Source organism: Nicotiana tomentosiformis, chromosome 12, assembly GCF_000390325.3.
Source record: "Nicotiana tomentosiformis chromosome 12, ASM39032v3, whole genome shotgun sequence".
NCBI lineage: Eukaryota > Viridiplantae > Streptophyta > Magnoliopsida > Solanales > Solanaceae > Nicotiana > Nicotiana tomentosiformis.
This window is the reverse complement of record NC_090823.1, coordinates 125,767,251-125,792,438: the sequence shown is the minus strand read 5'-3', so window position 1 is coordinate 125,792,438 and position 25,188 is coordinate 125,767,251. Positions and strand designations below refer to the sequence as shown.

Sequence of the window (25,188 nt, the reverse complement as noted above, 5' to 3'; positions counted from 1 at the left end):
AATCTTTAATATCTCAAAATACACACCTTTTTATAGGCTAAAGTGGAACAAGTGATTCATTCAAACATAAACATGAATTATTTGACTTTCCCCAGCACCGACATACAACCCACATAATGTCTATGGAGCCTCTAAAAGATAGAAGGAGTGCAATGATAGTGTCGGCAACAAGGCTCCGGCTATACCTCCAAACATGATAACAAAATGTACAAAAGATACATGACCCCGGAATGAGGTGGGGCTCACCAAGTCTGCTAGGAGGAAGGTGTACTGCTATCGCTCATCAACACTGCCTCGAATAGTACTAGTATGTAAAACTAAACACCATCTCAATAGAATAAATAATAATACAAGGGGGAACAGTCAAGAATTCAAGAAGAGATTCAAATAATACTAAAACATCAAGCTAAGGATCACATAAGTTTTCAAGTCAATTTCCAAGTTATTAGGTTGGGTGATCTTTAGTGACGATATACCATAATTTACAATACCACTGTGTTCTTACACGGAGTCCGATCACGACCCGATCGGCTAGGTCATCTCATTTGAGACATCAACCATAACCACAATTTTAATTATCATTTCTAGCACAGTCACCACCATGTGTGCGGCACGGCGTCAGATCACGGCCTGATCGGCTAGGTCATCTCACCCGAGACATTACCTTTTCAATCAATCATCTCACTTCATACTTCTTTCACATCTTTTCAATTCATTGGCATGAGTGGCCTCAATTAGAAAGTCATTCTTGGCACTTGGCCGTATTTCATAATTTCAGTTTCCCCTTTCCACATTCAAACATCATTAGCATCATCAACAACAATAAGGCCTACCATTTAAGGCATTAGTACATATATGGGCAATTTGGAAATCCTAAGCACATAGAGACGTATTATACAATTTGGTATAACAACCTTTATTCGATCTTGACATAAAGTCTTAACATTTCTAACACATATTTCATATTTTGAACATATCCTCAATGATAAGGTGATATGATAAAGCATTTACAATACATATTGAGCATATATCATTCAACAAAAGCATATTCGGAATAACCAATTCTATTATGATCAATTTGGGACTTACACCAATTATATGAACACCGTGGAATTCGATTCTAAGAAGGGGGTTTAGCCAAAATACCTCTATTGAGCTTCCTTTAAACTTTAAAACGTTCTGAAATTCTTAGCACTTCGATAAATTTTAGAAATATAACAAGTTGGACCAAAATTAGGAAGATGATCATGATTCTAGCTCATTTGAGCATATTATCAAGCACTAGGTGTGCATTAAGGTTTTTAAGGCCCCTTTTATGAAAGATTCCATCATTCTCCAACCCATTCTCAACCATTTTTAGGTCACAACCTTCCCACATTCTTTGATAACACATTTATGCAAGATAACGACCCCCACACCCAAGAATTATCTTTCTAATTATCCTCCTTTTTAGAGGATTTTCGAAATTAAGAGTTAGGGCATAGATTCTTACCTCTAAGATGAGGACTTTCTTGATAATCTTCAAGGATTGAGCAAGAATTGTTGATATTAGGTTGAAAGTTACTTCCACACTCTAAGAACTCTTTCTCACTCTAAATATATCAGAAATATGCTCAAAAATGGACTATGGCATATGTTTTAACGAAATAGGGTTGGGTTTAAAAATTCAAAAAATGAAGCTCCGGAACAGGGTATGCAGTCGCATATGCGATCGCAGAATGGATATGCAGTCCGCATATCGGCCGTACAATTTGGTGCCAAAAACTAGAAAAGGCATTTGCCTGTGTCTGCGGTAGTTATGCGGCCCGCAGACCTGTTCTGCGGTCGCATAATGCACCGCAGAACCTCCCTTCGCAAAAATCCTAAGGATGATTGTGCGACAAAAGTATGGCCCGTGAAATGGTTATGCGGTCGCATAATTGGCCGCGAAATTGACATCAAAATGACCCAAGTAGTTGTTTCACTCTACGGCCATTATGCGGCACGCAGAGTGATTATGCGACCGTATAATGGGCCGCAGAAATACCTATTCCTGCAAAATATTTTCCTTCTACTCCTTAGCGTACTGTTCAATCCAAAAAGTCCGAACCGCGGCGAGCTTGCGAGCCGCGAAGAATTTCTACTATTACTAACCTCTACGCCTATTCCGGCATTACAGAACCCTGATTTGTAGGAAAAATTTTACGGGGCCTTACAAAAGCGATATGGTCGAGGACGACTAGTAGATAACGGGGCTCATAGCTGAGCAGTCAATAACGGCAGAGGTCGAGTATCAAGGGCAGTGCTGACGGCTAGCTTTCATAATAGGATATTCAGGAGAATATTTCATTGAATATTCTTGGTGTTTGTACTTTTAGGGTTGACTAGGGTTTGTCCCATTTAAATAGAAAAAAAGATAGGGGAGAAGGGTATGTAACATTCTCTGATAAGAATACTATTTGAGAAGAGAACTTTCTCTCTAAAAAAGATACAAACACTACCTTTCTGAGAAGATTCGATTATATATTATCCCACTTTTCCATCAGATCCGAGAATAGTTCCAATATTATAGTATATGCCTATCACTCGTCACTGTCAGAAGGGGGAATCATCTACCCCATTCAATATTAGGTGAATTATTTTTCTTATTTACGTTAATGTCATTTATTATTATTTCTTCTATTTGAAATTCTTCTATCATTAATGAACTGGAAACATTGAATGTACGCTGCATTTAATCCTTCCCCAATACGGTCCGATTTTGTTTGAGTTGACTAGTTATAAATTTGAGAATATTATTATTAACTAGGATTAATCCTTTTTTATATAAAATTAATTAATTTAATCGAAAGTCTATATTTTTTTGTCAAACAAAAGTTGCAGACATAATTTTACTGTGATACAAACTCAGAAATATAGAGGAAGAGTTGTTCCAGGAATATAGATATGAAATCTGGCCCCGTCCTTTCTTCTTCTTTTTTAGAAAGTGAGGATAACTTCATTAAAATAAGCATCCAGAGCGTGCAGAGAAAGAGTGGTACATTTCATATTTATGCTAAAATGCTAAAAGTGATAAACATGTGTTTCAAATTTCAAATGTTTTCATTTTTACCTTCTAAGTATCTCTGGTCTCTTCCCTCCCAAACTGTCCACCATATTACTTCTGGTATACTGTTTCACAACTTTTTGGCTTCTTTTTGTAGTTAGCTTCTACTCCAACCAAGTATTAGGTCTTTAGGGGATTTATGGCATGCACCATTTAACTTATTGTAGATTCAAAAGTGCCAAATTTGGTTCGTGATTTTGTAGTGGATGATCAATATTACCAATCACCTGTGTGTTCCAGTGGATCAGTTTTCATTTCAACATTTCATCTTATTAGTGATTGTTTAATGTACTAGCAAATTTCTTCCCGTTTCATTGAAAATAGAAATCTGTCTATTCTTGATATTGTATTTGACTGTCCTCTTGTCCATTTAAATTTTTCCCAATGAAAGGGGATCTAGCTACTCCCTAAGAGCAAATCAGCTGCGAATACTAGGTGCAGCTTTGGGGATATGTATAAACATGGGCGGATCTACGTAGGGGCTTGGGGGTGGTACGCGATCGGCCGCTCAAGTAAAATCGTATAAATGTATTAGTATTTTCCTCAACTTATTGAACATATATAAAGAGTGGCATCCCAAGTAACAAAATGACTGTAGGTGCCATGGTTAAAGCCTTGAAACTCCACCTAAAATACTTAGGATCGAGACTCTGTTAAAGTCCTTGCTGTTATGTTATTTCTTTTTGCTCCTCCTTTTAATTTCTTCACCTCTGTTATTTACTCTATTTTGTACAATCTCCTTTTTATTATTTATTTAAATTGTATATTTGCTTCCTTTTTCTTTTTCTAGATCTTCATTTTATTTGAATTTGATTTTAATCATTTCCTCTTTTTATGCATCTAATGTTATTTTATTAATTTTAGAAACTAGAGTGATGCATCAAAGACATAATATTATTCGAGCTATACGTAGATTGAAGTGATGTATTTCATAATTTAAAATTTTATTTTTCTTTATATTTTTTAATCATATTAATCGAATTTGAACCTAGAGAATTAGACCGAATTTGATAGAACTTATTCGATTTTGTGATCACATATTCATTTATGCATAAATCAATCTTTTAAATTGAATTGAATTAATTCAAAATGGACAGAACCGAACCGAATTAATCAAAAATGGATCGAACCGACTAAATGTACACCCAAGTTCAATCTCTTCACTATTGCCAGTTTGCATTAAAAATAGTGGCACCAGGGACATTCACCGATTTTTTATAAGCGGTGTCAAAATTTATAAAAGAACGGGAATAATAACTTTAATTATCATACTTCTAGACAAGAAATAACTTTAGTCTATTGGTTTTGTTAAGTCTTAAGTTAGAAAAGTCCTGAATTAAATTTTACTTTATCACAATTTTTAATCGCATAGATTCTCTCAAATATTTGCAAAAAGAAAAAAAGAGGTGCTAGTTGAGGTTTGAACCTTTGACCTCTTAGAGCAAAATCAAGCACATAACCAATATACCAAGAGACAAATTTTGTTCACTTTTCCTAAGTATCCGCTTCCTCGCAGTATTAATACATATATTTAGCAAAAGAATTCACGAAGCGGTGTCGCCTGATACTGCTTCGAAGTGGCACCCGTAACCATCAAATCCTGAATCCGCCTATGTGTATAAACTCATGACTCTTATGAAGGCTGATGATGCCAAGAAAAACGCTTTAAAGGGCTCAAGTTTTGAGCATTATCTTGACATCTCTGAACGTAAGATTGCTGTGTCGCTTTTGGTGGCGATGATTGAGAATTTTGACGTCGATAGAAAAGCTTTTAAAATTGGAAATTCATGCATCTCATTTTGTATGAAGGAGGTGCAATATTGCCTTGGTTTCGACTGTGTGGGTGAAGATGTTAAAGTTAGCGAAATTGAAAAAGGTCCCTCACCTTTGTTTCTGAACAAGTATTTTCCTGGATTGAAGTTAACAAGTATGGATAGGAAAAAAGCCCTTGAGTTGGTTGAAAATTTCCCTACAGAAATAGAGGGTTGGAAGGATGATTTTTTGAAACTATGTATATGCTACATGTTCTCTGCTTTTTTCTTTACCGGTTGCAATGTATTTATGTCATTTTGGCCGTAGTTTGGTATGTTGTGACTAGTTTGGTATGCAATTTCGAATATCATTTCTCTGCTCTTAGTTCTCCTGAACTCATCTTAGGCTACCTATTTTTGCGCATGAGACACTTATCTAAACCAGGATCCTGTGAGTAGCTCTACAACATTGTGCATTTCCAAAGTTGTCCTTTTACTTGCTACTCTTGATGTTTAGTTTCTTTAAACAATGGAATGCTTTAAATTGTTGGAAAGCCGATCTTTTAATATGTCTAGATTTGAATGGGTATTTTGGAACCAATCATTTAACCTTATAGTTGAGGGTTCGGTAGTATATAAAACTCACATGGCGGATTTTTATTTAATTTTTACCTCTCCTGAATGTGTAAAATGATTTATAAGTCAATAGAAAATATAGAGCTTCTAGTAATTTTTTTTTTTACAATATTGGTTTGAGATGATTTTAGTGCAGAGAAAGAAGTGATGGTGCAACAAATTGGAGAGCTTTTGAGAGACTAGAAAATGATTATTTCACATTTGCGGAATAGTGTCTTATTCTTAGTTAGATTTGGTCCACCCATGAAGTTCCTGTCTGTATAATAGATTGGGTGACAATTGTAGAAAACCATATTAATGTGTAGGTTCTCTCTTTTTGTTATACGGCTTGTATACGGGAGCTTTTCCCATATTAATATAATTATTTACCTTCTCAAAAAATAATTTGATGCAACATGAGCTTAAACGGAGCAACTTGATCGGTGAAGATTCATATAGTTGAACTCTAACTTGCTTGGAATTGATGCCTAGTTGTTGTAAAAAGATGGGATAAGCTTGTTAACATTGTGCATTTCCAAAGTTGTCCCTTTTACTGGTTACTCGCGATTTTGTTGACAATTCCTTTAAGATTTTGTTGGTCTAATTCAGTCAATCTCTTTCCCTTCATGTCTTGCTCCATTTTTTTTATTAGTCTCATCCTCTATTTTCTGTGATGATTATTGTTCTGCTACCTTTATGTCATGGAATCGAGCTATCAAATCCTCAGGCATACGCATATCAACTTGGCAATGGAACTCAAAGCACCTATTTTCTCGAGAATGGAGCATTGTCTAAGATCAAGAGAACATGAATCTTGCCCTTTCAGTCTATCTAGCCTTGGTACTGAAAATGTAACTTCTTTTCTTGATTGTGTTTTCGATAGAAGACAATCTCCATATATGGCTTTAATCTCCTGTTACATTCCAAGTTGCTTTATCTGTCTCAACAACAACAACAACAATAACAACAACCCAATATAATATCACTAGTGGGATCTGGGAAGGGTAGTGTGTACGCAAGACCTTACCCTACCCTGGGGTAGAGAGGCTGTTTCCAATAGACCCTCCCCACCTTGCTTTATCTGTCTCAATTAAGTAATATTCCTTTATCTTCTGTTAACCAGCGCAGAATCTGTGGATGCTGTGTGGTGGTTCTTTTTTCCGGGGAGAGGGTTGAGGGCGGGGCAGGGTGGCTCCACCCATAACTTCTTGAGGGTTTTCTTTTGAGTAGGTAGTACATTTGTTTCATGTTGTCGTTGGTGTTTTGGTTTTTGTTTTCCTTTAAAAAACTTTATGGTCCTTTGGCTTACATTACATTATTATCCTTTGCTGTCCATTGAAAATTGGTATGAACACCAAGTTGAAGCCTTCCCAACTTCTGGTATATTTCCTTACAAATAATCCTAATGAGTTAATCAATCGACTCTAAAGACCTTTTTTTGGTGCTTGCAAATGTGTGTTGCTACATGTTCTGCTTTCTGCAGAAACTTTCACATAGCATTTCCTTTGACTTCTAACTCCAGGCGTGTTCAGCTAGTTGTAGGAAATCTGGTTGGTCCGGCCCAAAGTTCAAGAATTTAAACTACTTGGTTGCTCATTCTCAGTTGTCAAGCTAGTTAGTAATTGATTGTGGCCTGAGCCTGTCCTTGCCATATTTCTGACAGTAGTTGCTTGAAAGTATGCTTGCAAAATTTATGGTTGATAGTCATTTGAAGTCAAACTGCTCCAAAAACCAAATATTTTGAAGTCTCCCAGCTTTGCATGACAAAATTCATCTGAGTCAATTGTAGTATCAGTATTCTAAACGTAGCAAGTCTTTGTGATATAGGTTTACTTAAATAGTGCAAAAAATACATTGAAATAGATATAGGCTTTGCTTAACTAGAAGTGCTAGAGAGCTCTCTCCTAACAGACCTCGTAGATTTGTCGCTTAGGCTATGCCATCATAAATTCAATTAATTTCGTACAATTAAAAACAGAAATAAGAATAACTCCAGATGATTTTGCAAAATGTAAAAGTAGAGAAGTTTTCAAAGAGTGGAGAAAAAGTATTTTCTTTTATTTTTTACTTTTTACTTTTTACTTTTATCTTATTTTTTCATCATTGTTTATGTAGGTATACAATGTCAAGAAAAATGGTGGCATGAAAAGATTAATTACATGCATCCAATTATTAGAAAATAAAATAAAATAAATAAGCAGCATATACCGTCAAGCTGTAACGTCTATGTTAATCAAAATGTAAAAGATACCCGAACAAAAAAAGAAAGATAGTTTTATTTGAACTTTTGATGATTAAGAAATGAATAAATACCGTCAAGCTTTATACGTCCACGATTTTCTTTATCAAATGAAGGTGAATAAGCCACGATGAGATCATCTTTTGAAGACGATCCCACAATGAATTTACGCATAAAGGCTAAAGCTACAAAGTACTTTCTGAAGGGAGGAAAACTTTAGATGTATTGGCTGATTACAGAGTAGATACGACTGTATGAACAATGAGAAAAAGAACAAATTTGATATACTAAAGCCTATTGAATATTTCACTTTGATTTGCTACGAACTTTCATAAGATTTCAGTGGTTCCATGTCATTTGTACTGAAGCATCTATTTAAAAAATGGTGCAATATTAATAGCAATTTACAAGCAATATAATATTTCATGACACCTCTTGCAAGGAAGAACTTGTTGTCTCCACAGACAAGCTAGCAACATCATTGTCCAACTCCTCATTGAAATGCTCCCTCAAAAACTCAACCGCCATGAATGTAAGAGCAGAAGCTGGAATGTACCAAGTTATTCGAGGAATGCTACCTCTAAACATCCCCCTAACGCCTTCAGTCATCCAAATCTTCTGAACAGCGTCCAGCCAGCCGCTATACCTGGCAACACATTAACAATGCAGAACTTGAATATATGAAAAAATCATGGATGATATCATATCTTTCAACATAGCACGAGCTATTACAAAGCAACAAAAATAATTAACAAAAAATTCAGCCTCCAGTTTATAAGTAAAGCTGTTCACAGTAAGAGAATATATAATTTTCCTAATTCAGGATTAGTGGTGGCAAAATGGATAACAAAAACAGTTATTCATCCATATTATCTACACTAAAAATGGGTTGGATGATGAACTTTTTAAAAATGGGTCAAATATGGATAACCAATGAATTTAACTTTTACATTTGCGAAGACTCAAATTGGGAGCTACTCAAGTGTGGGAGACTAGGATTTCTCCCAAAAAGTGATCATATTCAAGAAGCCATGGATTATATGGATAACCATATTATCCGTCGGTTAATCCGTTTTCTATCGGTATTAAATATGGGTCGGGTCGGATAATGTATACGTTTTTGCATTACCCGTTGTCGACCCGTTCATATCCGACCCCACCCGTCCGTTTGACACCCCTAGTCAGGATGGTGTCTGAATAACCAAAAAGGTTTTTTCTTATGTTGTAAGGGATGTAACTCAGGAGTTTTACAAGTAGTGGAGACCTAAGTCTTACATTAAATGTTGTTTTTTGCCCAAAGATTTTAATGAAAGGGTTAACAATGCAACAAAAAAGATATATAGACATATGAGCACCTTAGTGTTGTTCCTTGCACTTGTAATCTTGTTTTGATAACATCCAATGGAGTGGTGATATATGCACTTAAACCTATGAGAGATGGAAAAGTCATTGCATATTCAAATACAACTATCGGTATAATACTTTAACAAGGAGAGAGTAGTACATACCCCCGGCTAGTCCTCCCAAAAGGAGGCCCTCAATAGAACCATTTGAGTGATAACTAAAGTTGTTAAACCACTTCTGCTTCCCATACTCAGTCATGCTTTTCGAAGCCTCATAGAAAGTAACCTATGAATTTGAATATTTACCAACGCTACAAATAAATTAATATAACAGAAACATAAATAAAAACATAGTTACATTAGATCTGAATTGAAAAGTGTGTCATCAAAACATTACAGATCAACAGCAAATCTTGGAATTTTGAAGGAAACAGTATTAGGGGAATGATGGTCTACACAAGTAGAAGAAATTCATGATTCTTATCAAGTTACAATGTTAAAACCAAACCATGGAAATTGTCTCTACAGTGAAAAATACGTGGAACATTCAAGTCAGAACTCGTCGACACAATCATACTCGGAGCATAGTTCCTAATGGTCTGGACATTGGACCATCTCCATTTAGCAAAAGAGCAGGGAAGTGAATTGCATGTTCAGGAACTACAGTGACAAAGTTGCAGTGTTATTTTTACTTCTTCTCTTTTCTTTTCTTTTCTTTTCTTTTCTTTTATTTTCTTTTCTATATAACCAATTCACCGAACCATCTCTCTCCGCAATCTCCAAATTCAGGTGTATTCATTAAATAAAAATAAAGGGCAAAAAGAAAAAAAACAAGCATCAGGCAAGTCTTGTACTTTGCATAAACTTCCAATGCAACTACTATAGACTGGAAAGAATTGAAAGATACAGAGACTACTATGGGGCTTGTAATTGCTTCTTGATATTCAATCTAGTTAAAAGGACTAAAAGAGCTCATTTCAGTCTAGTTAATAGAGCTCTGTCTCAAATAAATTTCTACTCAAGTTGTTTATTTGCTGATGCAATCGTAAATGAGAAGTGATACCTATATGCAGAAATTTCAAGTAGGGGTGCGAGTTAGACCAGTTTGATTACGAGCTAAAGAAGCTCAGTTTGGTTGAAGCTTCACCTTGCTCATCCCCGGAAAAGCTCAAGCTACCCCAAACAGTACTTTCAAGCCTAAAAAAATCTCGATCAACACGCTGGTAAGCCTTCCGCTGCTTAGCAGGCTAAATTGTTCTATTCTTTAAGTTGATTTATGCATATATGTATCTCTGCTCTATAGGACTTCCAAAATCATAGGTCTCGCTGTTGTTTCCATCCCTTCCATCTCTCACCCTCTGTCCGCCAGCTGTTCCTTACTCCAGATCTCCGTCTTTCCTTACTTTTCCTATATTCTACTATTACTCCTCCCGACCTATGAATTTTGAAGCCCTACCACCTTTAAGCATAGAGCCAGGGGCGGATGTAGCATATACTCCGCGGGTTCAACTGAACCCATAACTTTCGACGCGGAGTAAAAATTTATATGTAAAAAATCATTAAAATTACAAAAATAGTAGAGATAAACCCATAACTTTAAAAATATAATAGGTTCAATGCTAAAAATTTTAAAAGTTGAACCCATAGAGTTTAAATCCTGGATCCGCTTCTGCATAGAGCCATCCATTTCAGAATGCTTCCTTATAGCAGAACATTAAGATCACATGTATTTGGATTACATATGCGACAATCTGATTTAAAAGATTCATAATGATTAAAAGCAGAGAAGATTCTTCTGTAAAGCAGAGATTTCATAATGATTCAGTCAGTTTTTAATAAAGTACTAATTACAGTCAGCTTAAATTGGAACAAAATAGTGTGTCCAACATTTTATAGCTTGAACATTCTTTAAATCAACTGTCACTTGAACCATATAGATAGAGTTTGTTTGTTATCAAAATAAAGTTTCTTCTCTGTCAGTTTTAATTAAGAAAAAAGATCTACAGGTTTCCCTGGTTTATCTTTTTGCTGGATTGAAACTTTTTTCTTAATATGAAAAGGTAAGAATTTTATTAAACAATACCAAGAAGGTACTGAAAATAGAGCATCCTTCTATAGGATTGAATTTGCACTTGGATTGAATTTGGACTTGGTTGGCTAAATCAAGCTTCAAGTATTTAAGTTTACTGTTTGAGCCAACTGCCAAGCTCGAGATTGTTTGATCATACAGCTTCAACTTCAAGAAGTCATTTCAGAAGCTCTCAGTAGCCTAATAAAGCACAAGACCGTGAGTATTGAACCAAGTTGAATCCAGACAAAGAAGGGCTAAGCTTCCACATAGTATACCAAACTGACACCATTATATCCTTGATTGGAACACAACATCTGACATATGTTTTTCAATACATACGAGAAGTCACAAGCCACTAGATACCCTAGGTTACTCTATGGTCCTGCTCATCAGCACACTCATTTTCATTGCTTCTCTTCTTCTCCATAACTCATCACCCAACCCATATAACCTTACTATGTGAAACATTTTAAATTCAAAAGTTCTCTATAAATTTACAGCCACAAGAAGATGCAGTTAAATGTCTGACATCAACAAGTACTAGTAAATAAAATAAATTGGAGAGTTAGACTAAGCACACAATCCATCTTCAAACAAAAGGAAAGAAAGAAAATGAGATTTGAGTCATGATCGATATACCATCAAACCAGCAAAGGGCACGTCTCTGACAAGTGTAGAGAAGTATCTGCAAATGAAATGGCAAAGGAAGTTTAGCAACCAAAACAGCTAAGTTTTGATTGAGGAGTCTGGATTATACATCAGAAAAAACATTAGAAACAAATGTCAACGTCAAACAGATTAACATAATTAAATGAATAGCCTCAACCTAGCAGAGATGGTATTCAGTGCACAATGCACATAGGCTCCTAATTGCCCACCTAATCTTTTCCTGTTCATAATTAAAAACTAATGTGCTTGGGACAGCAACTTCATGTGAAGCACAGAGTACTGCTAACGTATACACAGACATGTGATCATGAACAAATTGCTTTTCTACTTGATACAGAGAATTTATGCAGCCAACTATCCAACAAAGAATGACATGAAAAGCTGTACCCTGCATATAAACCCTTTGGACCTTGTTCTTTCCATATAGAGCAGCCAGCCTGAAACATTCCTGAATAATAACCATACATGTTTGGGCCCTGTGTAACACAGCTTCCATCCTTCAAGGCAACAGAAGCCCAATACTTACTGGTGCCTTGAACCTGCATGCGCTGCTTTATCACTTCACATGGAACATACACGAAAGACCCAAGTGTATCTCCTGAAATGCAGATTGAACAACTAATAATTCAGAATTCTAAAATTGCAGAATAATATATCCAGTGAAGCTAATGAGTATGAATCAGGAGAAGGAACGATAAGGTTACCAATAGCACCGGCAATGAAATGTGCCCAATGGCCACTGAGGCTCGGGTGTGATTTTTCTACCCATTTCTTGGTTGACTCTATAACGCCAAAATATGTAGCACCCGTGGCAAGAGAACCAGTGACCCCTGGCGTTACTCCTCTGTAAAATCCTAGCAGCAAAAGTGGCAGTGTTTTATTTAAAATCACATACAAATCGGTTCAAGATAAGCGCCAAGACAAATGAAATACCAGTTAATCCATTGGTAACCCAAACAGTTCGTATCATTTGCAGTATGCTTTTCTGGTTCTGAAAATAACACAAGGAAATTATTATACAACATAATTAAAACATTCATGCAAATCAAAATTTGATGTGGATGCGGAGTCGCAGCAGCAGGTGCAGAGGTGTTCGATCGACTTGCTTATATTGTTGAACAATTTTAAAGACATATATTTGTGCCAAGTTTGGCGTACCCTCTATATTTGACTCCACCAATATTTACATAGTTGAATAGAGTAATTTAAAAGAAAAACATACTAAGTTTAAGATCAATTACCACAGATGAATAACAGGTGCAATGGTACTTTGCACCAACTAACTCAAAATACTGAATCCGCCTCTTTCTCTAGTTATACAATATCAGAAGCACATATGGACGATCACAAAAGCACAGAGAACATGTAATATACTATAAAATGAAAAATCGGTTCCAAAAAAAACTTGGCCGTTATAGTGAAATGTTGTTTTAAAATTTAAAGTATAGTTGTTATAGAGAAGTTTGAGTGTATAACTACCTGGCATCCACTAAAAATGGCTTGGCTCTGTATCCGGGTCTTCACAGTATCAATCGGGTGCATCATTCCTTCCCCAAAAGCTCCAGCAATAGCTCCCCATACGAACTCTCTCCACACTAGATACAACAATTAAACACTTCAGTTTGAACTAATCGAGCCCAAAAGTTTCCCTTATTCAACCACAAAATTAAACTTTAAACGAAAATATTTGTCTCAATCAATCAATCAATCAATTAATTACGCTTATGTAATACTATATTAGTACTACTAACTACAATTTTATTACAATATATTTGCGTGTTAGTGTGTGTTCGACTTTGCATTATAGTTTATTGATTGATCACAGAGTCAGAAAATGCAATGGGGAGTTGCAATGAGAAATAGTATAAGTAGTTTACCAAAGAAATGATGGTCATTTGAGTAGTTCATATACGCTGGTGAAGCTTTTGATGGCTCGTCAGAAGGTGACTTGGTGGCTGCCATGGCGATTTCTGAAACTGAGCTTAGGGTTTTTGAGTTTTGGATTTTCGAGGTTTATGTAAGTTACTTTTCGTGCAAGTCAGATGAGCGCGCAGCTCTCTCCCAGACGACGGAATGACTATTGTGCTCGAGACTTTTTTTGTTTTTTTTTGGTGGAAACAATTTGACTACCAAACTTAACCGTTTGTATGAGTTGTTACCTGTTTTATTGTACCGTACGGTTACTTTAAATATAATTGTAACTTAAATTTTATTATATCGTATCGTTAAACGTTGTTATATAGCGACGAAAAGAACTGTTTACGCGTAAAACAATACAGTTGAATTTATACGTGGTTTTCTAGACAAGTGAATTAATTTGATCTTGAATTAATAGATGAATTATATGGATACGCAATACTTAGCCTTGAGATGGAGACGTAATAGCAGAAATAACAGTTTCGGGAGCAGGGCTTCCGGGCATAATAACAATGAAATCAGAAAGCAAGAAGATAAAGTTATATTAAGCTTTGAATAGAGTGTAGCGTATGTTTGCCAGAGAATTCGCGTCCTCTACAATGATAATAGAGCTCACTATTTATAGCTGCACCTAGAGTACATGGTCTTAGGATCAAGCCATTCTTTAATGTCAATTATGAGGGCCATTGAACAATGTGTAACGGCGGGCATGAATGCCATATTCTTGGGACAGTGTACTAAATGCTGTAGAATATTTTTTATTAAATGCTACCGGGTGACAGACATTTATTTCATCTTTATGAATATCATTTTTTCCGGTAACAGACAGAATAGTTGACTTCGATTTCAGCTATCATATGCCTTCGACTCCACGTGTCACTTCCTTATGCGATCATTTAATATAACATATTTTACCCTACACAGATAGTCCCCCTGCTTTCCGGTGGCATAACTTTGTATCACTGAAAAGTTGGTAGAAACATTCTTTTTGGCGGAAAATTAACTGGCTCCTCTGAAAAGTTTCTGACGGTTGATTAGGCGCACGTCTCTCCTCATTTAATGCCCCGAACACGCGTCATCCCACGATTCAACATAACTTTTGCCGGCTATCGAGGTAATTATGGCCACGAGTTTAGCTGCATAAACCTTTACTTATACGCATCAACCTTCTTCATTCTCACTTCATAATTCTTCAAACTCTCGCAAACTCTCTTAATTCAACTCGTACTATGTTCTTCAACCTTTCTTTAATTTTCTTCATAAGAGAAAAGCTTTTCTTTCTTCTCTAACATAGAATGTCTTCTTCTTCTATAAACCTTAGTTTCTCAAAGAACAAAGGCAAAGCCGATGAGGCTGCTCCTCCTACAGTGAGTACCATCATCCCCAAAAGTCTCATCACAACTTTCGAAGAGAAATTTCCTTCCGCTAACCCTCGTACATGGGTCGTTGGCAGATACCCTTCTTCCATCCGTCCTTCCAGTATTCCTGTTGTGAAGGAAGATTGCAGTTGCCAGGATTTTGACATTATCGCTCCTGATCTAGCGGAGCGGGTAACCTTACCCAAGAAGGGTTTTACGTATTTTTATACGTATCCCTTCATTTTGGGGGCGTTTTCTCTTAGTGGAGAGCTTGACTCCGTCATTGTGAAGTTTTGCCGCCGCTACCGGGTGTGTTTGGTACAAGTGAGTCCTTTTGGTGGAGGACGATTGCTTATCTTCAGCGCCTGTGCCAATAAACGGGAGAGGAGCTATCCCTAGCTCACGTGAAGAACCTTTATTCCCTTAAGATCTTCCGTGGGGGAATGGTAAATTTCAGCAAACGTGGCCACCATGCTATACTATCTAGCATGGATGATGACAACGACCGTGGGTGGATGGAACAATTCATTGCAATTTTCATCAATGATATCATTCCGGCAATGGCTTCATCCTTTTTGGAATCATAGAACTGCCACTCGTAAGTTCTTTGTTTAATCTTTCTTTCATTAGAGATCATCTCATATCATTATTGACCCTCCTTTTTTCGCCTGTTTCAACAACTCGATGGGTACTACCTAGGATTGAAGTCTTGGACCAGTGGGTCCAGAAAATCTTGGACGTCACTACGCCCAAAACTCGCACGTGGAAAGAACTGGCCCTTAAATACGGGTGGAAGGCCAAAAATCATGGTAACTTAGACTTGTCTCGTCTTTGCTCTTTGTGTGAGAAAATTAATTAATCATTTCTCTCTTTACCGAATTCAGGTCTACCCTAGGGCTCGGTTGTCTTCCCCGAGAAGGTCGATCCTACTGATGCGGCGAGGCTGCTTCAGGAAGCATTTACTCGAACAGGCGTCTCCGGGCTTGCTTCGGGTGCGAGTGCTTCTTCTTGGTGTCCCCGGCCAGAAAACAAGCAACCAAAAGGAAGGTGTTCCTCCGCGGCCGGAGGAAAGAATAAAAGGGCGAAGAACGTCGCCCTAAGTCATCTCCGGAAGTCTTGGTGACGAGCCCTCCGCCCAGGCCGACCATAGATACTGTGATGATTGACGATGATGGGGAAGCTAGCAAGGAGGGTGTTTCTCTACACAGAAGACGACGACCTTCCTCAGCTCAACAGACTGCTCAATCTGTTGAGTTAGTTACACCAACCAAGGACGATGCCTCAGCACTCTGAAGGAGTTTGAGATGGTGGAAAATGCCAACTTCCGCTTTAGGATCCCATTCGATGAGCCCGGTATTGTGGGGCTGAGTGTCGAGTCCCTACCATCTTCGAATGACGAGCAATCAACACCTAGCACTACGCTTGGCGCAGCCACTTCTCATCCTTCAACGCCATCAGCTTCATCCTCTTCTTCACCGACTCTTCCACCAGCAACTGCTACATCATCTCCACCGGCCGCATCCATCCGAGAAAAGGATGTTCCTCTCCCCCAGTCCCCAATTCATGGGAATTTGGGATTAAATTACACCACCCCCTCAAAAGATCTGCAAAGGAGGAGGAATGTTACTCTCTCTGTTTTTATCGGTAGCGATCTGCTGTCCCGACCGGTGGAACTATCTAACTATCTGAAGCCTTTGGCTTCAGAAAAATATTGGGAAAAGATACAGGCTCTCTCGGGAGAATGCTTGTTGAATAATGTTATACACAATGCCGCAACGGTATACTCTTCATTTCCTTTGTCATTTCTTCTATCTTTGATTTAGTAGTATTTTGAGTTTGCCTTTCTTGTTTCACAGGCCAATTTCCTTGCTTCTGAGGGCCTACAAAGGTTGATTCGGGAAAAGGATGAACATAACCTCCGAGCGGGATCAACTTTTGGCCAAGCGGCACTAGACTGCCGCTCGTCTCTCAAAACTGGAAGCCAAAGTTGTTGAGGTTGTTGTGTTGGAGGCTCGTTTGCAGCAAAGCGAGCAAGAAGTAGAGACCCTTAGCCAAGAGATCGCCCCGCTGAGGGTACAATTTGAAGAGGCTAGGGCCAAATGGGCTGAAGTCCATAGTGTCGTTCTTGCTGCATCTTATCGTGAGGCTTCCTCCCCTGAAAGATTGACTAATTTGGAGGCAACCTTGAACTCCAAAACTGAAAAGCTTACAGCTACCGGGGTGAAACATGTTGGTCCATGTCCAATCCGCACTCAATAGTAAGTGAAAACGGTCGTTGGAAGAATAGTACCCAACAAAAGTCGGGGTCGATTTTCACAGAGAGTTACTATGGGTGTTAGGAGTATACACTTGACGAAAGCAAACGGAATAACTAAATTGCTCTTCCACACAAAAGGTTTTGATTTCTAATTTTAATTTTACTATAGAAATTATAAGATAAGAAAAGAACAAGAAGCGAATGATTATTTTTGGTGTTTTTCCAAATAGTTAAGAAGCCTAGGGATGTGAACGTAACCTAGGTGTTCGCCTAATGGGTTAAATACGCTAACACTTATTTTGTTGATTGGGGTGTATTATAGCTCTCAACTCTACGTTACCCACTCAATACCTCTCAGTCATAGGGTGATTTTTCCCAATTTGATTTTCTCAAGCCCAAATAGGTATCAAACTAAATAGTTGATATGAGCTCGAGTCAGGTTCTCACTATCTCTAGTTTTAACCCTTTCATTAGGCTAATCAAACCCTTAATTAGCCTAATTCTTTGTTAGCCAAGTTATCCTTTTCTCAAGTAGAGACCAAGTCAAAAAGGCACGGATCAATGTTTGCAACCATTAATTCTAAAATTAAAGCATAAACTAAGCTAAATAATCAACACTCAATCATAAACAAGCATTAAAATCTAGCTACTCATAATGAGAAATAAAGAAAACAAAGAAGAAATGATAATTAAACTCATAATCTAAGATTAAAATGATAAAATATAATGTTTGAATCCTAAAATAGTCACAAACTTCCTAAAATAACAAAATATAACTGCTACAACAGCTCAAACTTCGAAACTTGACCTAAAAATGTGAATCTCGTCTATTTATAGTGCCCCAAAATTCACTGACAAAATTGACCTTCGGGAGGTTCTGTGGCCGCACAATTCCATGTGTGGTCCGCATATTTCTTCAGCTGGCAGTGTCTTGGATTCTGCGGCCGCACAATTCTGGTATGTGGCTGCAAAGCATCTTCTGCGGCCACACAATTCTAGTATGGTCCGCACTTCATGCAAGGCGCGGGATTTGGTCAATTGCACACTCTCTGAACTTTGAATCATTTGTCAGTGCAAACCTTATTCTGCAACCGCACAATTCATGTGCGGTCTGCACATCAGCTAAACTCTGTTGGGCTCTTTCACTTGTTTTGCGGCCATAGATGAAATTCTGCGGTCCGCACTTTGTTCCGCGGTCGCTGAAATCCTTCTGAGGACCGCACTTCTTAGGTTTTGTGCCCCTTCTTGCCTTGTGAGTCAGACCAATTCTTTTTGGGTTAGATTTCATCATGGAAGCTCAAATTTCCAACATTCTTACAATTTGTGCACTTTCATTAGTTTTGGGAACATAAATCCATACTTTCAGACAAAAACAAAAGCAAAAAGGTGCTAATAAGTAGTCACACTTATCAACTCCCCCAAACTTAAGTCTTTGCTCGTCCTCAAGCAAATAAATTAATTCCAACCTCCTTAGAGTTGAGGGTCATTTTAGCGAGTCAAAGGTGAGCCATTCACACATTAGTTGGGACCAACAATTACCCACACTACTCATGCATTATCAACAAGGTGACAAATCAAATATTCATGCACATATAGTTCTAATGTGACATTTGAGCTTCAAGAATTGACTTTACTCATCAAGGATTCTTGTTCTATCATGTAGGTCATGGTGGACTCCAAACTCTTCCTCCTCTACTTTTCATTTGCCAAGCTCACTTAAGAAATTAGCACTCAATCTTAAGATTCATGAAAGGTTCACTCATCTCTCACAAGAGAATGTCACAAGTACGACTTCAAGTACCATAGGTGTAATGACCCGACCAGTCATTTTGAGTATTACAGCCCCATTCCCCCATTTACTTCTCTATTTATGCTTTATAGCTGTATTATGACCTATCGGATTTGTTAATTCGGGTCCGGAGAGATTTCAGAATGAATTGAGACACTTAGTCTCATAATAGAAAGCTTAAGTTGGAAAAGTCGACCGGATATTGATTTATGTGTAAACGACCTCGAATTTGAATTCTGATATTTCCAATAGCTCCGTATGGTGATTTTGGACTTAGGAGCGTGTCCAAAAAATTATTTGGAGGCCCGTAGTGGAATTTGGCTTGAAATGGCGAAAGTTGAATTTTTGGGAAGTTTGACCGGGGGTTGACTTTTTTATATCGGGGTCGAAATCTGATTTTGAAAATTTGAATAGCTTCGTTATGCCATTTATGACTTGTGTGCAAAATTTGAAGTCATTCCGGATCGATTTGATGTGTTTCGGCACAAGATATAGAATTTGAAAGTTCAAAGTTCATAGATTTTGATTTGAGGTACGATTCATCGTTTTGATATTGTTTGATGAGATTTGAGGCCTCGAGTAGGTCCGTGTTATGTTATGGGACTTGTCGGTATATTTGGACGGGGTCCCGAGTGGCTCGAGTGAGTTTCGGACGAGGTTCAGATCATTTTCATTTCATGTTGCATTGCTGAAGATTTCTGGTTCTAGTGTGACCGCACCTACGGAGTGTTGAGCGCAGGTGCGGCACCGCAAAAGCGGCAGTGTTATCGCAGAAGCGTGAAGAGGAGCTGGGCGTGAGGATCGCAGATGCGGGTGCTTGGACACACGTGCGCAACTGCAGAAAGCGGTTCACGTGCGCAGAAGCGAGCATCGTAGATGTGACCATGGCCATCACAAATGCGTGCCTTTTTCTGCAAAAGCGAGGGTCGCAGATGCGACCTCTTGTTCGCAGATACGGAAGACGCTGGGCAGAAGCTTAAATTCGGGGTTTCGCTATTTTTAGCCATTTTCGAATTTTAGAGCTCAGTTTGGGGGATTTTGGAGACGCAATTTTTCACACAACTTGGGGTAAGTGTTCTTGACTCCCTTGTAATTATATTCCATGAATTAATCTTCATTTTCGGCATTACATTATTGATTTTTCAAGAGAAATCAGAGGAATTTTCTATAGTTTCATAAAATGAATTTCCAAGATTTGACATCGATTCGGAGTCGGATTTGGTGAAATTAGTATGGTTGAACTTGTAATTGGATGGGTTATCAAATTTTGTGAGTTTCGTCGAATTCCGAGATGTGGGACCCACGGGCAATTTTTGGGGTGTAATTTCGGATTTTGTGGGGAAAATATTAGTATTTTTGATATGGAATTAATTCCTATAATTGTGTGGACTGAATCAAATTAATTGTGACTAGATTCGATTCGTTCAGAAGTTGTTGCACGCAGAATGAAATTTCTGGAGCATTGTTTAGCTTGCTCGACATTGGATTCGTCTTGTTTGAGGTAAGCAACTCTTCTAATCTTGGAGCGAGGGTATTAACCCTGACTATACATGTTATGTGTTTGGTGTTGAGGTGACGCACATGCCAAGTGACGGGCGTGTAGGCGTGCACCGTGTGAACTGTGACTCCGTTATTTCTGTGGTAGTGTGTAGTTACCTGAACATATCTGTAATCATGAAATCTCTGTGTACTAGAGTTATCGAGTTGTGATTCATGTTAGCAGCCATGTCTAGGCTGCATGCTTATTATGTTGGGACCCACTTAGGTCACTACTGTTGTTGAGTTATTTTCTTACATTGCAATATCATACTCAGTCATATTCATTCATTGCATATCATATCTCAGTCTCTGTTGTTATTTATTGATACACCATATCATCATTGTGGGCTAGTTCATGTCATTTTGAGCCCGAGAGACTGGAGAGGTTGATGACTGAGCAAGGTTGAGGGCCTGATTTTGAGATATTGATACTATGGCACGCGAGTTGTCTGTGCGGTTTATAGTGCTTTGGCTGAAGGAGCCCCTTCGGAGGCTGCACACACCCCCCAGTGAGCGCGGTTGATTTATATTGAGGGATGAATCTTCCCTGGACATGGTTCTTGTCTAAAAGAATTTATACACGGGGACAGATCTTCCCCACGGGCTGGATTGGCCCTACTCGGTACTGAGTGACTAATGATCAGTTGATGTGCATATTCCGGGATGGATCTTCCCTGGGTCGGATTGGCCATATACAGTACCGAGTGATTGAGCATGATGAGTGGAATGTGTGAGACAGTGAGATTGAGTAATCTGAGAGTGTGAGTACATGAGTTCATCTTTGAGATACATTGCATTGACATGCACACATGGCATACATGCATATAGATGTATTTTCCTCATGTTGTACAGTATCACGTCATTCATGACTTCTCACACATATTGGCATATGGGCATAGTGATGCATTTTTCACTGGATATCTGGAAAGAAAATGAAACATCTTATTCTTTTTGGGAAAATTTTGGTTTTCAAACTTACTCATATTTTTGGCAACTTTGGTAAACGATTTGGGTTTTTTTCACTGATATACTTGAAAGGCAAAACTATTTTTAGAAATCGTGATTTAAGCTGAGCATTTTCTCTTTGAGTTATTTCTTGTATTACTTGCTTTATGTTATTATGAACTGTTGTTGGTTATTGGTGTTGGACCCGACCTTGGTACAAGCTCGTCACTACTTTTAACCTAAAGTTAAGTTTGTTACTTATTGAGTACATGGGGTCGGTTGTACTCATATTACACTTCTGCACATTGCGTGCAGATGTTGGCTGTTGATGTTTCTTTGTTCGTTGGGAGCTGGATCTGAAGATGTACCTGCGTTCTGGTTGTAGCTGTCTCTTGTTCATGGTAGCCTTAGATTCATAAAACTCTGTTTATGTACTTTTCAAACATATGATGTATTTACTGCATACCAGCTTTGTAAACTCTATTCTTATAAGCTCATGATTTGTATTATTAGTCCTTGGGGAATGTATTAGATTCAGATATTTCTTTACTTAAATTGCTTTATTAATTGTTATTGGAATTGGTTAGTGGTTAATTGGATTACCTAGAGGGTTGGGTTAGGTGCCATCGCGACTAGATGGATTTTGGGTCGTGACAATAGGCTTGCCCCTCATGTAGATCACCATTAATGCAAATTCACTGAGTTCGAAATCAAGTAGGACTTCTTTCGGGTTGTAATGAAGGCTTTTGGATTAGGGTAGGATACCATATGAGTAAGTGGTTATACCTTTGCTTAAGCACTCCACATTTTTATTTCTCGGCTCATAATTACCAATTCTTAGGGGTATTTTCTTTTCATTGGGGACTACAGAGACTTAACATCACTCTTTCTTGTTCATTTAATTCTTTTTCTTCCCCTTTTTTTTTGATTGATCATGTTAGGGATTATTACCTCTTTTTGAAACCATCAACCCTTCCACTTATTCACCTATTTTTTGCATTTTTCTTTTTGTTCTTTTCTTTTCATGCCTTCTCTTTTCATAGAGATCATTTCTTTTCTCTTTTTGTGCCTTGATACCTTTTTTAAATTCCTCATCTCTCCCCCAAACCTATGTTTTATGCCACTTATTTCACAAGAGTTTTAAGGAAAGTTCGGGTGCCAAGAGAGGATCACGACAAAATGGGTAAATACTTATAACATGCTTATCAAATGAGAAAGGCTAGCGGCTCAAAGGGGTTGATTAGGGATAACGACATTGGTTAGCAATACAAAGCTCAAACATGTCAAGGAAAGCCTACAATCACCTCTCAACCCAAGCAAAGCTTGGAATTTCGCCTTGACATACATTCAGGGCAAATTCTAGACCATTCACATGGATACTTGGACTAGCAACAATTCATCTCACCCGTCACGCAAATAAACTGTAAAAGAGGATAGAGTCGAGATCCTACAACGACCACATTCAAGTTTAAGATCACTATGGTCCAATAAACCACTCGATGATCACCAAAGTTAACTCAAGAGTCACAAAGTCACTAACTAGAGCTATTTATTTCAAAAACCTTGTCTCTAACCATAAGCACGTAGTTAAGTGTGTTGGTAATAAATGAATCATGATTAACTCTTCGAGAATGACTTGATTAGGTCTTATTATTCAACTACTACTATTATTACTTAAACACAAAAAAACTAACTCATTCTCTTAAGAAGGTTGTCACGCCATCCATCGTTGGGACGAGTCACCCGGTTCATATAAAAACTACCTTTAGAAAGAACCGTGGTGTTAAGAAAACCAAAGGCTTATTATGTACTAAAGCATAAAAAGAAACTACTTACTTAACAAAACAAGAACTAATATGGAAAAAATAAAGAAGCTAATTATCAATAACTACTAAAGATAGGATAAATATACATAAGAAGAGAGAGAGAGAGAGAGAGAGAGAGAGAGAGAGAGAGAGAGAGAGAGAGAGAGAGAAGATAGACAAATACAAATAAGAAAAGAAAGAGTATCATCAAATTATTACAGCCTAAATTTTATCCAAAATGTACCAATGTATCAAATAAACTCCACACCCCCCCCCGAATAAAGTAAGCATTGTCCCCAATGCTTGGCAAATTAAGAGTACAAGAGAAGAGGGTGAAGAAAACTCCCTAGGGATCCTTGGATATCTCAGTGTCCCTAGCAATGTCATCTCCCTGAGGGTTAGCCAACTAAATCTCATCATCATCAAATCTAGGTGTGGCTGGGTTGTCGAGCATCGCACGCACTGCCTCAGCAGTGTCGGCAGCAAGGTCTAGCTCGTCAGACTGGCCAGTTGGTGCTACCGATGCAGATGGTGTTGAAGGATCTGGGGTGAACTGGTGCGGGTCAAACAACATATCAAAAGGAAGATCTCCATCTATAGCAAGTCTAGTCACCTCTCGCTGGAGCTTATCCACTGATTTCTTACTTATCTGGGATTTCTTTTTCTTCTTTACCTCCTTTCCCAGCTCCTCAATAACTGACTCGTGTTGTACCAAGGTATCCATAATCGTCTTCTGGTTCTCCAAAATCTTCTTCAGTGTCTCATCAATGTCAGAAGGAGCTTATGGTGCCTCAGAAGTGCACTGTGTTGCAACAGTACTAGACAAGTCAGACAGCTTATAAGTAGTTGTCTGCATCCAGTTGTTGAGACTCGCTAATGTCTGGGAGACTCGCAGAGCAGATAGAGGAATTGTGGGCATGAGCACTAGCTTTAGAGCAACTCTAAGGGCTGTGGTAGGAGCTGAAGATGATGGTGGAGGCATAGCAGTGGCACTGGTAGAAGGCTCAACAGAGGTGGATGGAAAATCAGCTGCCTCAGAAGCTACCACTATTGGCTCATCAAACTGGCCTGTGGTGGTAGAAGGCTGGACTTTCTTCTTTGGGTTGCTCGCATCCATCAAAGAATTCCAGTCGAATGGCTTCTTTGGCTTCACCTTGGTGTCAAAATATCTCGGCTCTACCTTTGCATCAGTAAGGTACTCTGTGATAGTGTTGGGATAAGAGTAGGCCGAGCTGTCCTGCCGTGCAATCACTGAAATGTTGGCCGATATCACAACACCCGCATTGATTGGGTACCTGGCCATAATGGAATCCACAAGAATTGTCCGGGGAATAGGAAGGTGAGTCTCGTTCTGGCATGGATCCAACCTGCTACAAATAAAGGTCTGCCACCCTTTTGCCTCAAAGCTCAAAGTACTCCGCTGAATGGGAACCCCAGCAGTAATCCATGGAGGTAGTGGCCATGGTGGGGCTAGAATCTCAGCCAACCAAGGTCGGACTTCCTCCTTCAATGCGCACTTCTCCAGATACTCCTCGACTCAACATCCTCGAAGCCCAAGTATGCATTTTGTGTATGCTGATCAAACCTCACCTTGAGGTTGCGTACTTTAGTCATCTTTATCCCTTTCTTGATATGAGTAGCATTGGCATAAAATTCTCAAACAAGGTATTCTTTTGCATCCTCCACTCTCTCGGTGAACCGCATCCACCTCTTTCGTGCTCTAAACTGTCTCAATATAGTTGTGTTGTATGTCTCCAAATCTTTCAACAAAAACTGGCGCTCAAGAGTCAATGACCTCACTAGCC

At 38.3% G+C, this 25,188-nt stretch overlaps 1 protein-coding gene across 1 annotated transcript; it reads right to left on the bottom strand.

The window, feature by feature from the left end:
• Positions 1 to 7,886: 7,886 nt before the first annotated feature.
• On the bottom strand, positions 7,887 to 13,871 carry LOC104094677 (uncharacterized). The gene is made up of 9 exons (XM_009600651.4): positions 13,651 to 13,871; positions 13,253 to 13,368; positions 12,707 to 12,764; positions 12,478 to 12,627; positions 12,161 to 12,371; positions 11,744 to 11,789; positions 9,199 to 9,319; positions 9,046 to 9,118; positions 7,887 to 8,336 (listed from the first exon to the last, which is right to left on the bottom strand). The coding sequence occupies exons 1-9, from the start codon at positions 13,733 to 13,735 to the stop codon at positions 8,114 to 8,116; spliced, it is 1,083 nt and encodes a 360-aa protein (XP_009598946.1). The 5' UTR covers positions 13,736 to 13,871; the 3' UTR covers positions 7,887 to 8,113.
• Between the last annotated feature and the right edge of the window lie 11,317 nt (positions 13,872 to 25,188).

Bases quoted from the DNA above. Each gene is read 5' to 3' on its own strand.
- LOC104094677 (XM_009600651.4), bottom strand. From the start codon at position 13,735: ATGGCAGCCACCAAGTCACCTTCTGACGAGCCATCAAAAGCTTCACCA. The intron at 11,790-12,160 runs GTACAGCTTTTC...TTTCATTTGCAG, and splicing joins CCAAAGGGTTTATATGCAGG to ATACTTCTCTACACTTGTCA. The intron at 9,320-11,743 runs GTATATCGATCA...TCAAATTCATAG, and splicing joins TGCCCTTTGCTGGTTTGATG to GTTACTTTCTATGAGGCTTC.